Consider the following 16,178-nt stretch of genomic DNA (forward strand, 5'->3'; position numbering starts at 1 on the left):
AGAAATTGTTCAAATCCAGGCCAGGATCCAGAGGTTTTGTCTACATCACAACAAACTATATTGAGTTTCTAAATGTTTCACTGTTGTATTCACAGGAAGCCATCCTTTACTCATGGGACATGAGCAGGAATGGGTAATGAACATGGTGAACAAGAATGAATATTTCCAAAAACTGGTGCTCAGTGAAGGACAAGATGCTTTTCCCACTGCACACCCCAGAACATCAGAAAAAAGTCAGTTATCTACATTCTTGATGTTTCTATCTGCTCCTCAACGTTAGAATTCAAATGACTCCAACCTGAAAGAGTGGTCTTATTGTCCAATTTAAACATTGTGCCATATTTACACTACTGTTTCCTAAGTTCTGGGCATGTCTGGTAACTAGACCACACCACCCATATCTCACACCCTGATTACTCTCACTACTTGACATCAAATGGCCTGCATGTTGTCAGAAATCTCCCCGATACCCATTACTAGACATCTTTAATCTAAGCCACATCATCTCTCACCTCTCATCTCTGATCTACAGCCCAGAGACCCAATCTCAATCTCTCTCTCTGTGTGTCTCTCTCTCTCTCTCATTAGTTTTTAAATTTGCTGCTACATTTTCAATTTGTTCCTACAAAGCACACCAAGCCAAATGTTTGTGATTGGGAGGGGGACAATTCTACTCACCACGTTTTTGCCTTCATTTTGGGCATCTCGATAATCAGGATTCAGCTAGGAAGAGAAAAAAAAACACAACTAGATTTGAATTGCTAGTAAAAGCACACTAACCAAACCAGTGATCTGTAATTCACCTCACTACTTCATTAATTTTAATGTAAAAACAAACTATCATAGGAAACATTCATTAGAAGGACAATTTAAAACATTAGTATCAGGGCCCAGCATGGCAGCCTAGCAGCTAAAATCCTTGCCTTGCACACGCCAGGATCCCATATGGGCGCTGGTTCTAATCCTGGCGACGCCACTAACCATCCAGTTCCCTGCATGTGGCCTGGAAAAGAAGTTGGGGACGGCCCAAGGTCATGGGACCCTGCACCTGCATATGGAAGACCCTGAAGAAACTCCTGGCTCCTGGCTTCAGAATGGCTCAGCTCTAGCTGTTGCAGCCACTTGGGGAGTGAATCAGTGGATAGAAGATCTTCCTCTCTGTCTCTCCTTTCTGTATATCTGACTTCACAATAAAAATAAGTAAGTCTTTTTTAAACAATTAACATCAAACCCTTGTGACAGTAAACAAGAGCTTATGATGCCAAATGGAAGGTCTTGATGTGGGTTAGTAATGCTGGCATCCTTGCTGAAGTGAGAGCTGACAATCTCATCTCCTCTGGGGAAGCGTTCTAGAGCTCTCACCATTGTACACATTCAACAGTGTACTCAGAGACCAGTTTTTAAAAGCAGACCACAGGAAAGTTTTAACAATGATTCAAGGCCCTGAATGACATGCCATACACACACACACACACACTCACACACTCACACACATAAGGAAGCAAGGTGAAAGAGCAAATTTGTATCAAAAGTGCTGCTTAACACAGGCTGACCTTTGAAACTAACACCTTAAAAGAAAAAGCTTGGACATGGCGTTTAGGGGTCATTCTAATGAGAAAAATCAAAGTGTATTTAGTGTTGACTCAAGCACCAACTGATCAGAATCCCTAACCCCGGCGCCTTTTGTCCACGAGGGTTAGACCTCAAGATAGCCAGGCTGACCGCTTGCAAAGCAACAGAATTAAAGGTTATTTTCCTTTAACCACTTGAACAAAAGTCAAGTGACGAGTAAGATTTACAATCTCATTTTGAATTACATTAAATGGAAGGCAAAAGAGTCTTTCTTAAGATGACATTCGGTTAATAGCTATAGGAAATGCTGTCCCCAGTGTATCACTGAATACTAATGAATGTACTGACAAAAAAAAAAAAAAGGCAAAATGAAACAAGCACTCTAAATCTCCAAAGAGTTGACAGTAATTCTATGAGGAGTCCTGCAAAAATTCACAGAAAATGCATACACCTACTTAATTCATTTTTAATGCCATTTCCCCTCCCATCTGAAGTATCCTAAAGCAGGTTGTTGTTGCTGAGGGGCAGGAACAACCCAGCTTTTCTCGTCTGTACTCAGAGCTCACTGCAAGCCAGTGACCACAAAGTCAAGAAGACACCTGCTGTGTTTCCCAGTGCCTGTGCACTGATAGAGGGCTGAGAATTTATCATATGGAAGGGCTTTGCCATGACTAAGAAGGTATTGTCAAACGACAGAAAATTGCCTAATCAGCCCACCTCATCCACTGTCCTGCCACCCACCAGTCGCTATCATCTTACCACCACAGAGTCCATGACGCTCAAAAGAAGCCGGGCAAAAGTATGGGGAAAGCTGATGACAACAGGAGTCATTCTGAGATGGGGAGAAGAGAGAAAGAAGCCTGCACGCTGCTTGTACGAACCGTGTTGTCTGAGAACAATACAGAGACAGCCAAGGAGAAGGATGCTCAGATGACATCCACCAACGAGGAAGCGCACTGGAAATGAACCCCGCTGTCTGCCCTGCAGCTGGGCACAGAGGCAGAGGACTGCCATGCCACAGAACGACGGACACAGCACTCAGCACTTCTGCCTCTGCGCGGAGCTCATCTGTCTGAGGACACGAGGGAGGAAAAGAGGGAAGAACGGAGGGGAACAGAAAATGTAATTTCCTGAAATGTTTTCAAGAAAAGTAAATAAAACTTCTATTTAAAGGCAACATGTACAACTAAAAGAATAACACGAAAATTACAATAATATAAATGATAAAGTAATCATAAAAGATTTACATATGTCAAGGAGGATTTCAATCAAAATAAAAGCATACCTTAAAAAGTCCATTTTTGCAGCAAAAAAAAAAAAATCCAGTTGCTAATACAGAAAATGAGTGATGCAGAAGACACGACATTTAAACCTGTCCCTGAAGACAGCGGAAAAATGTACTCATACACAAGTGGAATTCTGAAAAAAAAGCCAATTGTCAGGGAGAACAGAAGAAGGGACTGCCAGCTGATGGGCAACTTGGGAACTGTAAAGGCAAGGAGTAAGTGAAACACAAGCTATAAAATCTAATAGAAAGTTAAAGTTTCCCCAGGTGCAGAAAGAACTGCGCATGCCCAGGTTATCCCAGTCCAGCAAAATCAACTAAACAGACTAACACAGCTGTTCAAGGATGATAACAGAGAACTGAAAGGAAAGAAGTGACAGGGATGCCAGAAATGACCTGCTATGATCATGACTGGGTAAAAATGGATAGCATGCAACAGAGACTGGATAACCAAAGTGGCTCACACAATGGCGTCCAACCTACTGACACCTGCAACCACAGAATCAACCTCAGAAACAGGAAGAAGAAAACAAATACAAGGCATGATTTCATCCATATTAAACATAAGAACAAAGTAACTCAACTGTGGAGAGACAAGCTAGAGACTTACTCAGTGTGTTCAGGGAGAGTGGGGAATAGAAAGCCGAACCCAGTGGAAGTCCTGGGGGACATGTGATTGCATGAAGATTAAATGTTTACTTATTCTAAGAAATAAATTATAAATGTGGTATTGCAAAAAGAGAGCACAAATATGATATCCAACCATTTATTCAGTGACCACTGATAGAGCGCCGACAGCAGGCAAAGCCTTGTGAATACGGTATTTCACCAAAGACAGAACAGAAGGTTCCTCTCCACCAGACCTTCCAATCAAGGAGGGAAAAATAAGACATAAACGCAGTCAGCTGTAATGCAAAATAGAATGTGCCCAGAGACATAAGACAGGGATGAATAATTTATACATAATATAGGTCAGGAAAGAGGGATCTGTGCTGGGCAAATATATCCAAGAATTATTCATGGACAGAGTAGTATTTAAGATAAGCCTTTAAGGATGAGAGAACTTCATCTGGCAGAGAAGGAAAGAGGAGGAGGAGCAGCTGGGCAGAGCTGGAGAAGCCAAGGTCCGGCAGGGGAGAGGGGATGACTCCTTGGTGTCACTCACAGCACAGATTCTCCGTGCATGCAAAGCTTCCTGCACGTAACCTCCCAGTCTCGCTACAGCCAGAGCCTCTGCAACCCTCTTCCACATGAGCCTTCCGGGTTAGGAAACAGAGGCTGCGGACTCTCAGGCTGCACCTGCTGGCACCAAGGGCACATGACTTCACACCTGTCTCTGGAAAGCCAGACAGGAATGAGTCAAGGAAAGAAGCAAGATCAGCCCAGACCTCAAAACCTGAGCTAGAGAGCTTGCCTCTTGCTGGGAAGGGGCAGCGAGACAGAAGCTCAGGGAGGCAAGGTCTCCAAGCGCGAGGGTGCAAGCCAACAGGTAGAGCCAAACCAAGACGGAAGGAAAAACGGGGATGTGAAAGAGTCCGCAGAAACAGAATCAGTCAAATCTGGACATACAAACTGAGAGAGAAAAAATATGTTAATTGGGACTCTCTAGATTTTAATCCTGATCTATGAAAAATCATGATGGGGGGTATAGGGGAAAGTAATGCAGTGTTAGATATATTTCTTGAGTATATATTGGCACAGATTATCCAAGATCGAATTCATGGTCCCCAGTTAGCCATGGCAATGGGTGACCGAGACAGAATAACTCTGAATGGGGAAAGTAGAGAAAGACGGCAAGGAACCAGAGAGCAGAGTCACAGACTCCGCAGCCCCGGGTACCATGACTGCAACAACTACACCCTTCCCTCCGACACAACAGGAGCTCCTCGGCCCATATCAACAGGCCTTCTTTTCAAATAAATCCAGCTTTTTTTTCTTACAAAATAATGTGTTTAATTCAACTTTTACTATAAGCATTAAAATCACAAAACTTTCACGTTTGTTTTTAACATAATGACACACACACATGTCTCCAGTGAGTGGCAAGTCAGGACTAATCTACAAGGATACTTCAAAAAAGCTCACAGAGGGGCCCGGCGCGATAGCATAGTGATTAAAGTCCTCGCCTTGCACGCGCCGGGATCCCATGTGGTCGCCGGACGGCCCAGAGGCCTTGGGACCCTGCACCCGTGTGGGAGACCCAGAAGAACTCCTGGCTCCTGGCTTTGGATCGGCACAGCACTGGCCGTTGCAGTCACTTGGGGAGTGAATCATCGGATGGAAGATCTTCCTCTCTGTCTCTCCTTCTCTCTGCATATCTGACTTCCCAATGAAAGATAAATCTTAAAAAAAAAAAAAAAAACCTCACAGAAAACTTGGGATATCTTTTGATTCCAATGCTCGTGAGTTTTTTTTTTTTATGGACCCACATGTTATCGTGATTAGTGTAGAACAGAAATGAAGGGAGAGAACCTTTACAGGATGCTTCTGTATGTCATATTAAACCTATAATTCAGGGAGTACCGTTTCTATACTTAGAAACGAAGCCCTTTTCTTATGATTGGAACATCTGATATTTAAATACAGAGATGTTTAAAAGTATAGCCCTAATATTCCTAAGATTCTACACTAATGTAGTCTTAAGCAATACCTCTCTCATTACTTCATTAAAGCCAAAGGCAACTGCAGCCAGGAAACAAGTGTTTACTGCCACCTGGTGGAAGTTTTAACCATGTCCAAACAAGTAAGTCAGAATGAAAGAGCAACATGAAGTTAGGCTGTATTGCTTGGCGTATCATGTTTAGGAATGGATCACCAGAAGTTATTCCTTGATTAAGTTGCAAAATAGGAGAATATGGGAAGCAGCAGATCGGAGATCGTGATGCTTGCTTTATCAGTCCTCCCATGGCTGGAAGAAGAACAAATCTCCAAGGCTCCTTCCTAAAGTATCCTACCCAAACGTGAAATGATTTTCTCTCCTAGAGACACAGTTGTAAACTTTAATATGATGACACAGCAAGATAATACGAGTAGAAGATCAGTGACACCAGGCACATTGGTGTGCTGATCGCTGTGCAGGAGACATTCACACGTCGACAACCTTCCCCTCCTGCCAGCTAACAAACCAACATTGTTGGTGCTGGCGTTGAACATAGCACATAGATCCACTGCCTGTCGTGACGGCATCCCCAGCGGGCACCTATTCGAGACCCATGCTGCTCCACTTTCTATGCATCTTGTTGATACTGTCCTGGGAAGGCAGCAGAGGATTGCCCGTGTGTTTGGGCCCCTTTACACAGGAGGAGAAATCCAGAAAAAGTTCCAGGCTCCCGGTTTCGACCTGCCACAGTCCTGACCGTTGTAGCTCCTGGAGGAGTGAACCGATGGATGGAAGATTCTCGTTCTCTCTCCCTCTCTCCCCCAGCTCCCTCTCCTTCAAATAGATACAAGAATAAATCTATTTGTTTAAAGCCATGATTCTACACTAATTCATGCAGCCAAAACATACTATTTATTACCATGCTCATCCCAATTTTTACATTTTTTTAAATTTTTGTTTATTTTTATTAGAAAGTCAGATCAGATTTATCGATAAAAGGAGACAGAAAGATCTTCCAACTGTTGGCTCGCTCGCCAAGCGGCCGCAATAGCCAAAACTGAGCATATCTGCAGCCAGGAGCCAGGAGTTTCGTCTGGGTCTCCCATGTGGGTGCAGGCTCCTAAAGCTTTGGGCTGTCTGCCACTGCTCTCCCAAGCCATAGAGAGCTGGACAGGAAGTGGAGCAGCTGGGACATAACCGGCACCCATATGGGATCTTGGCACTTGCAAAGTGAGGATTAAACTACTGAGCTATCGCGTTGGGCCCATCAGTAATTTTTTTTAATTACTTGTTCATAGAGTTAAAACTAAAAATCCTAAAAATTACTGAGTGATCTAGCATTTAACCTATAAATGTTAACGAATTTAAAGATGAAACCCAAGTTATCTTACATGCCATGTATGATGGACAGGGGTGAAAAAGAGGCCTCAGTGTCCTGTGGAGTGATGACACAGTGATAGGATTCTATTCTAGATGACCAACTCTTACAGGACAAGGACCACATGCTCATCATCTTGGTTTTCTTTAAAACATCATGACTAGTGTTCCCGCCTGAATGGGATCCAACAAAGACTGGGCGGTTTCCATGTAACCCACATCAGGGTTTCCGTAACTGTCAAACCTCTGGTGTCACAGGGAGTGCCCTCACGCACTGTCTGGCTAGCCACCAGATGCCAGCAGCCCCATCTCCCCGGCTGCGATAATTACATATCTGCAGACGCTGCAGGCACCGCCCGCAGCTGCACGGCACAGGTGGCGACCAAGCACTCAGCCCCACTGCTGTCACTGTCCTGTGCTGGGAGTGAAAGAGAATCTGCGACTGGATTTCCTTCCCTGAACAGTGAAATGGCCGGATTTCATTGTGATTCATCCATTTAACTACTGAATGTAAATTACATGTCAGATACTGTGCCTGGCACAAGCTATCCAGGGCTAAGACAGATGTAGGGAGCAGAACAGTCATTGGCTGAGTAAACATAACGCGTGGTATAAAAGCATCTATAAAATGACGTGCTGCGACAAGCCCAAAGAAATGCTATAGGCATTTCTTCCCTAACTGGGAGGTTCCTGAAACATCTAAACAGGTTTATGGAGAATAACTGTGACATTATTCAGCACCAAAGCCTTTTAAAATGCTAAGATGCTAAACAAATATCTAACTACAGTACATCCTAAGAGCACAAGCCACCTTATTATGCAACAGCTTGAGTTAAACAAATTTATAGATCGCAAAACTGTTGCAACTTGGCAAAAAAAAAAAAATTCATTTCTGTTCTAAAGATTCCAACAAAAAAGTCTTAGTAAAGTATGCAAAAATATGCTAATAAATCCAATGTACAGATAATTCTTTCCAGCTGTCCTCCCAGATTAGCACTCATTACACTTCACTCAATTCATTTCAGAGTAAATTCTCCCCCATTCATGTTCTTCATAAGCCATGGAAGGGACTAGCCAATTGGCACATTAAGCCTGACGCATGTACTAGCACAGGTTACGGAATGAGGCAGTATTTTCTGTACATGATTTTTTCTGGGAAAACGTTAAATAACTAAATCCTGGCACATGCATCTGTCATACCAACCAACACAGCACCTGGCGTGCCTGCATCCCACATCACAGTCCCCGAGGTAATGTCTCAGCTCCACATCAACCCAGCTTCCCTGAGAGGCAGCATTTGGCTTGGTCTAGCTCTGGGTACTACAAGTCTTTGCAGAGTAAACTCGTAGGTGAAAATTTTCCTATCTTGGGTTTCGCCGTTGTGGTACAGTGGGTGAAGCCACCGCCTGCAACGCCGACATCCTACAGGAGCGCTGGGACAGTCTCAGCTTCTCCACTTCTGATCCAGCTTCCTGCTGGTGTGCCGGGAGAGAGAGCCCTGGGGGACAGTCCACATGGCTGTGCTCCTGCTACCCCCAGAGGAGACCAGGTGTGGTTACTGACTCCTGCTCCCACTGCTGTGGCCACCTGGGGAGTGAACCACAAGACAGACCTGTCTCTCCCATCCCCTCCTCTCTGTGACCCTGCTTCTACAATGCATGAATCGGACCTGGAGAGAATGAATAAAAACAACTTCTTCTCTGTCTCTGCTGTTCAAATACACGCGTTTTTAAAATGAAGAAACAAATAACACATAACTAAATACTACTCCTAAAATCTTTTCTTAGGTGATCTGACAAAGAAATACAAATTGTTGGTGAGGATAATGATGATAAAACACTACTCTGTATCTGTCTCCCTTTCCCCTCCATGAAACCAAAAAGATTTAGCACTTGATGAGCATCTTGTAAGTACAAGGAGTTGTAATTCACTCTCCTCCTGAATTTGAGAATAATCCCATGTAATAGACACTATGTGTACTTTGTTGCAGACAAAGTAAGTCACATCCAGAGAATAAGTACTTGCTTTACAAACACACTAGCAGCAATAAATGTGGAACTTTTAAAATTTCTCTTTAAAAGATTTATTTATTTTTATTTGAAAGGTATATTTCCAGAAAGAAGACAAGGCAGAGAGATTTAAAAATCTTCCAACCATTGGCACACTAACCAAATGGCTGCAATGGCCAGACCTGAGCCCATCCAAAGCCAGGAGCCAGCAGCCAAGAGCCTCTTCCAGGGCTCCCACACAGATACAGGGTCTCAACGACCTGGACCATCCTCTACTGCTTTCCTAGGCACACTGGCAAGGAGCTGAATTGAAAGCAGAACAGCGAGAAAAACAAACCAGTGCTTATATGCGACGCAAGTGCCTGCAGGAAGATTAGCCAACTGAGCCATCGTGCTGAACCCAAGCTTTATTTCACCTATTCCATTACTAATCATATCAAATCCAAATCCTTCTTTTAAAATCTGAAAGTGGAAGGCCCTGTCACCCAATGTCTCTTCCACACCCCTTCCTTGAGCTCAATCTTGGTTTTCACAGTGTCCACAGATGATGTGGCCATTCCAGGTCCCTTTCTGGGTCTCCTTGGAAACTTCTCCAGTGACTGTCATACTGTGTCTCTGCTTATTCTGTTACCAATGTCTATTACTTTAGGAATCGGGGAGCAGTTGACCCCAGGTAAGAGCTTGTTCTGACTCATCTCACCCTGGCCCACCTCCGCATGCACACAGCATCAGCACTCCGTGATCTTGGAGTGCTTGCTCATTATGTGCAGACTTCTTCGCTAGATCAATCCCTGGAGGGCAGAAATGGAGTTCTCGGCCTCCTTGGTTCTCCCTGCAGCATTCTCTATCGTGCTATGCAGTTAGCAAGCACATCAGGAATGTATATTGAAGGTTGCATGAAATCTTAAAAATGTTTGTTGTTTCTATGAAAACTAAAGTAATAAAATCGCAGAGCTGTCCCCATCAAGAAAAAGAATACACGGTGACAAAACCAGCCATCCAAAGTGTTGCAAACCCCCATCGTCTGCTTGATATGAATAATGTTTCATCATTAGGGGACTTCTTAAAAGGAAAATTATGGTTCCTCAGTTGCTGCCAGAGCCTAGATTCAATCAATTTTTTCTTTTTTTCCTTTTTTTCTTTCTTTTTCTTTTTTTAGTCGAGTGGTAGTGATGAAAGGAACTGGGATTTGGCCACGCCTACACCAGCAAGACAAGCATCTGAGAAATGGCTGTGCCAGCATCTTCTCAGAACTTAGCTAACACGGGAAACAGAAACCCCCAAATCATGCATGTCAGCATTTTGAGGCTATAATTTCTATTTCAATGCTAGAATACCACACAGAAATGGTCATTCTATTATGGTAGTTACAGCTGGAGGAAAACATGTTCTTAACTTTCAGTTCTCAGATGTACAGGTTAGAACTTAGTTCTCCCTGTTACTAAAACAATTAAAGGTCATGGGCAAAATCCTTTCAATACGAGGACTCTCTAATGGACAAAACAACACCTGACTTTTAAAATCATGTTCCTGAGACAGAGAATGAGAAGATAATCTTTCAAGTCATTCGCAAGGAATGGATAGCTTTCTATTTTAAACTTTTAATGAATTCACTAAATACTGAGGTCTTGGATCTTCATTAAAGTTGATGAACAATTTAATTCTTAGTAATCTAATCATTTGAATGCATCAAGCAGCACAAGTTTTGATTACAGAAATTAACAAGGAAAATGAGCCATTTTTTCCACAGAACAACAGCAGTTTGCCAAGCCATTGGGGTAGACTTTCAGCCTATCAGCTCAGACTAGCATGGCGTATCTGGGTTCAGTTCTTGGCTCTGGTTTCCTGCTAGTGCAGACCACAGCGATGAGCCAGATGATCAAGTCCTTGCTGCCGACACGGGAGACCTGAACTGCGTGCCAGCTCCCAGCTTCAACCTCAGCACAGTGCCAGCACTGCGGACATCTAGGCTGCCAATCAGCAGAGGAATCATGCTCGGTCTTTCTCCCTCTTTCTTTCTGTCTCTCACATATATGGCATTTAAATGATTTTTAAAAGCTATTGACTGGGGCCAGAGTGCTAGTCTGATGGCTACAGTAATCACCCTGTAAGCCCAGGATCCCGTATGAGTGCCAGTTCATATCCTGGCGGTGTCACTTCCCATCTAGCTCCCTGCTTGTGGCCTGGAAAAAGCAATGGAGGATGGCCCAAAGCTTTGCGACCCTACATCCACTTGGGAGACCAGAAAGAGGTTTCCAGCTCCTGGCTACAGATCAGCTTAGCTCAAGCCATTGCGGCCACTTGAGAAGTGAATCAGCAGAGAGAAGATCTTTCTCCATCTGCTTCTTTCTTTGTATATCTGCTTTTCCAATAAAAATAAATTAATCTTTTTTTAAAAAGCCATTGACTGGAAAGTGAACTAGGAAAAAGTATCATGCGCATAAGAACCACAGGGGTTTCCATCCTAACTTGCCATGTTTTCGATGATGCCTATTGAGCCTCTCCGCCTCGTTTTAGACAAGATTCTCCCCCGTTGTTTGTTTTTGCTACAAAGGTTTACTTTTCAAGAGGTTACTTCGAGCTACTTATAGTGTAAACAGTCCATAGGCTGTGCAACTATATTTCATTTTCTTGAGCAGCAAACGACATGTCAAATATCTATAAAATTAGGAGCAACCCCTATTTGTCACATAATAAAATTAATCATGCTGGCCACACATGAGCCACACATTATGTCAAGCACTTTAGTTCATTTAACTCTGTTAATAAGCTAAGGGAATTATGTTAGTACTTGATTATTCTCATTTTCCAGAGGAGGAAAGCAGGGCTTAAGGAGATTAACTTGCCAAAACACTGTTCCCACTGCGTCTCACAGGCAAATCCTGAAACCTTCCCGTTCTCTCAACATAGAGCAGCCTAGAAGACTGCTTTATGTTCATTCACTCATTCATTCAAAAACCGTTCCTGAGATGCTTCCTAAGTGCCAGGCTTTTTTCTGGGTATGGGATAGTGGCAGAAATAGGAAAATCCCAGCTATCAGAGTGATACATTTTTTTTCCTTTTTTACCCCCCCACCCTGCCCTTCTATTTTATTTTTACTTCTATGGTACAATTTCATAGGCTCTGGGATTTCCCCTAACTCCTGACAGAAACTGTCAACAAGATAAAATGTATAATAATGAGTCCAGTGGTGAGTGCTATGGAGACCATGGCAGCTTAGCACGATGGACAGAGCAATGGAGCTGGCTGTTAGTAGGCAAGGCACAGGTTTATAAAACTGGCAGGCCCCGGGCTAGTCCTCCCCTTGCAAGTGCTTGCATCCCATATAGGTGCTAGTTCAAGTCCCGGCTGCTCCACTTCCCATCCAGCTCCCTGCCTGTGGCCCGGGAAAGCAGTCAAGGACAGTCCAAAGCCTAGGGACCCTGTACCCACATGGAAGACCCAGAGGAGGCCCCTGGCTCCTGGCTTCAGATTGGCTTAGCTCTGGGCATTGTGGCCATTTGAAGAGTAGGCCAGGGCCCAGCGCGGTGGCGCAGTGGTTAAGGTCCTTGCCTTGCACACCCCGGGATCCCATATGGGCCGGTTCTATCTCGGCAGCCCCGCTTCCCTTCCAGCTCCCTGCCTGTGGCCCGGGAAAGCAGTCGAGGATGGCCCGAGGCTTTGGGACTCTGCGCCCGCGTGGGAGACCCAGAAGAGGCTACTGGCTTCGGATCGGCAGAGCATCGGCCGTTGCGCTCACTTGGGGAGTGAATCATTGGACGGAAGATCTTCCTCTCTGTGATCATTCCTAATTCTGGTATGTTGTTATTTCTACCTGTCTTGCACATTCATCTGATTGTCAATATGACTTAAATGAAGAAAGAAAAGGCCTTTATACATTTCTACCATTTTCAGTGTCAGACCTAGGACAGCTCAGTGTCTCAGAAAGAAAATTTTTTACTCTTCAATGATTTGGACATTAAAGGCCACCCACCAATCAAAGGAGACTCCTGAAAATAACTCTCAAGCCATTTGGGACACATGACATCAACAACAAGCTAATCCTGTCTCCGACACAGACATTCAAAAAGAGTGACGCCGAACACAACATTTTAGGTCACATTCCATACAAACATAACTCAGATGCACATGTCCCACTGACATTACAGTGTGAAGCTATGGTGAGTATAATTCTCTTTACAATTCTGACTACCATGTACATTTTCAAAACAACTGACATGCCAATCCAGAACATTCCACCAACAATCAAATCTGTATAATGATTGTTACTGCCAATACAAAGCCTTAAGAACCCAGTCACACGCTTCCACTTTCAGAATCACAAACAACACCAACAGCATCCCTGTCAGTCTTACCTCTGCGGCCAAGTAGTTTCCAGTTGCCAGATGCTTAAATCTGAACAGGCTGTTCCACTGTCCTGCACCTCCACGGCATGGGTCATGATGAACCACCTACAGACAAGGAGAGCAAGAATGGTCATGGCACAGTACCACCGGTGCCCACATAGTGTCCTCCTGTTGATGCTGGTTTGTCAGATCTAAAACATGTCTTCATGAGAGTACAGTGTGACACCACCACCAACTGCGCCATATACCAGCAGAAGCCATGTCCTAATAGCTGTTATCTCATGCTCACACCATGCAGGAGCAAATGCAGCCTCACTTGGAAAGAACTGCTTCCCAGGCCTGACTGGAAGTGCTGGGGGGTCTCCCCCACTCGCTGTTCCAACGTTCATTCAACAGATTGTACTAAGAGCCCACCATGGGTCAAGTACTCTGTAGCAACAGGACACCGCAGTGGACAAGACTGGAACTATTATCATAATGCAGAAGAGGAAGAATCGACAAACAAGGACAAAACTACCAGAAAGAAAACAGAGTGTACGTCTGCTGGAGACCTAGGGAGGCTCCTACTGCTATGGTGACCAACAAGGGCCACTCAGAGGCACATCTGAGCTGAAACCCAGAGAAGAGATCCATCTATGCAGGGGAACTGGAACAGCCCATTACAGCAGGCAGATGCACAAATGTCAAGATCTGGGGATCTGAACTACTGCAGTGCGTGGCTCTTGCCACATTTTCTTATTGCAAATACCATGTCCTCGGGAACTGTCCTTTCCCATGGGCCAGTCACAAGTATTAAACCATGAAGCTCAACAGGCAAGAGAGCAGGTCTCCCACAGTGGGGCATGACGGGAATCTGGTGCAACACGAAGTACAGGCTACACTCAGACGTAGTTGGGGCATTTGAGCCCCAACTCTGCCAGCCACCCTGGTATGCTCCCTGCAAGGCACTCAACATCCTCAAACTTTGTTTCCCTGTGTACAAAGCAGGATTAAAACATAGCACTGCTGTGAACATTCAATATGCTATGTCAGAAAGCAGGGTGACTTTTCTCTCAAGCCAGGTTGTGAGTAGATTTTCCTAGCAGTGTATTAGATATTTCAGAGTAATTACATACATGTTGAAATACATTCTCTCGCATACTTGCTTCAGCAGCACAAATATGAAATATATACTATCTTATTACTAAATATTTTATATCTTCTTTATAGCAGTATTTGAATGCTATGTGAATTTTAATCATGAGAATACATAAACCATAAATTTTGGGACATCTCTCTGGTGACTGCAGTTCTGATACCCACCTTCGCTTATAGTGAATTCACTTGATTATATGTTAACTCCATTGATATTTGAAGCATGTGGCCTTCAATCTCACAGGCATTAACAATGTATCCCAATGCATTTGTTGGGGTATATAACAGAGAAAGAGAGAGAGAGAGAGCAAGAGAAAGGGAGAGAGATGCACTCCCCACAGAAAAGCCAGGAGAAGGAAGCTGAATCCTTTCAGATTGGTCACAGCAACAAAAGGATACAAGATGAGTGACACAGCTACTCATTTTTATGGGTCCAGCGTTAAGAGATGTCTATGCCAATAAATAAACAGCCTAGTTAATCTTGTCTTTCTGATTCAAATGTTAACAGAAGTCACCAACCGGCTACACACCTCGATCTCCCAGAGTGCTTTAGAACTTGTAGCAGATGTGGCCGACTGACGCAAGGTAGTACGAAGGAAAATATGCTGCTTTTTTTCATATTCGTCACAAGTCAGGAACTTTTCTTGTTCTGCATGGAACAATCTGACAACATCACCCTGGAAAGACAGGTCAAGAAACACTGTATTTTCAACAACCATAGGCACAGACCAACAAGGCAGGCAGGAGGCAGGAGTCCCTGGTTTGCAGCCTCTGGGCCCTGTGGAGTCACCTAAGACTCCAGTGAGGATTTACACATTCCAGAATGCAAACAGGGAGACTCAGTGACTCAGAGTGAGTACTAAGGTTTGCACCATATTTCCTTCATAAATTATGGGACACTACTATATACAGGGATATTCATCTAGAATTATAGCATGGCATTCTTTGTTCCTTCCAGCAAATGTCCTGTGTAGACCATACTTACTCCTTTTAACACATCCTCACGGTAGGAACTAAATTTCATGAATAAAGTGATTTTCCAACTAGTGTTGCAATTAACAGCATTCACCTATCAACAAGAAAAAATGATAACGATTGTAAAATGACACATTCCTTTCTATGCCAGAAACGACTATTTCAGAGAGTAAAAGACAACTTTGGATGATGTAAAATACACCTCGATACAAATATCTTGAAAGGATCTCTAAAAATAACAATATCTCATCATTGTCTACAAAGACCTTAGAAATATGAATGTAACTAGGATCATACTTATGAAAACAAAAGAAGCCATGACTATTCTTTCGTTCTCTCTCTTTTCCTCTTCCCATGCCTTCATGACAAGTTCCAACAAGTTCACTGCCTTTCCCGTGGCACTTACCTCCTTGCACCCTGGGTTATCGAGGAGCTCTATGTTGCTGGCATGGAGTGGCTGCCCCGCATTCACCGGCATCAAAACAACTTTATCTCCTACAACAATCTAGAAATGGAAACAAACTGTGATGGAGACTTGACATGGATGTTTGGTGCTCTCTATAGTCACAACCAACTATACAGGAACTCTCATTGCAGACCTGACAGCCCATCCATTTATCTTCTCTGTAAATTTTAGTTCTTAGTCCTCGTTGAACTAAAAGATCTTTTAATAAATAATCACATAATCATGTTCCATGGTGCCTATCAGTCTGGTCCCAATTAAGCTAGTGGAGATCTTCGTCCCTTTCACAGTCCATTCTAGGTCACTGCCCTTCTCAAGGCACAAGATCTTGTCACAAGCACAGAAACAGAATAAATTCGTCTGTCACACACACACAATCAATGAGAGGCAAGTCTGATAAATTTGATACTTTCACAGT

General features: G+C 43.7%; 1 protein-coding gene across 4 annotated transcripts in view; it reads right to left on the reverse strand.

The window, feature by feature from the left end:
• The window catches only part of ITPR2 (inositol 1,4,5-trisphosphate receptor type 2), a 400,740-nt gene that overhangs the window by 301,786 nt on the left and 82,776 nt on the right, over positions 1-16,178 (reverse strand). For 3 of the 4 annotated variants that reach the window (XM_040987440.1, XM_040987442.1, XM_040987439.1), the window contains exons 6-10: positions 15,704-15,802; positions 15,308-15,391; positions 14,853-14,999; positions 13,198-13,293; positions 679-723 (exon numbers count right to left, since the gene is read on the reverse strand). In XM_040987440.1, coding sequence (XP_040843374.1) covers positions 679-723; positions 13,198-13,293; positions 14,853-14,999; positions 15,308-15,391; positions 15,704-15,802 — 471 coding nt within the window. The remainder of the gene's footprint in view (positions 1-678; positions 724-13,197; positions 13,294-14,852; positions 15,000-15,307; positions 15,392-15,703; positions 15,803-16,178) is intronic. The other variant, XM_040987441.1, reaches the window with a different exon arrangement.

This window comes from Ochotona curzoniae, unplaced genomic scaffold, assembly GCF_017591425.1.
Source record: "Ochotona curzoniae isolate NIBS_2020 unplaced genomic scaffold, NIBS_Ocur_1.0 contig_4645, whole genome shotgun sequence".
Classification (NCBI taxonomy): Eukaryota; Metazoa; Chordata; class Mammalia; order Lagomorpha; family Ochotonidae; genus Ochotona; species Ochotona curzoniae.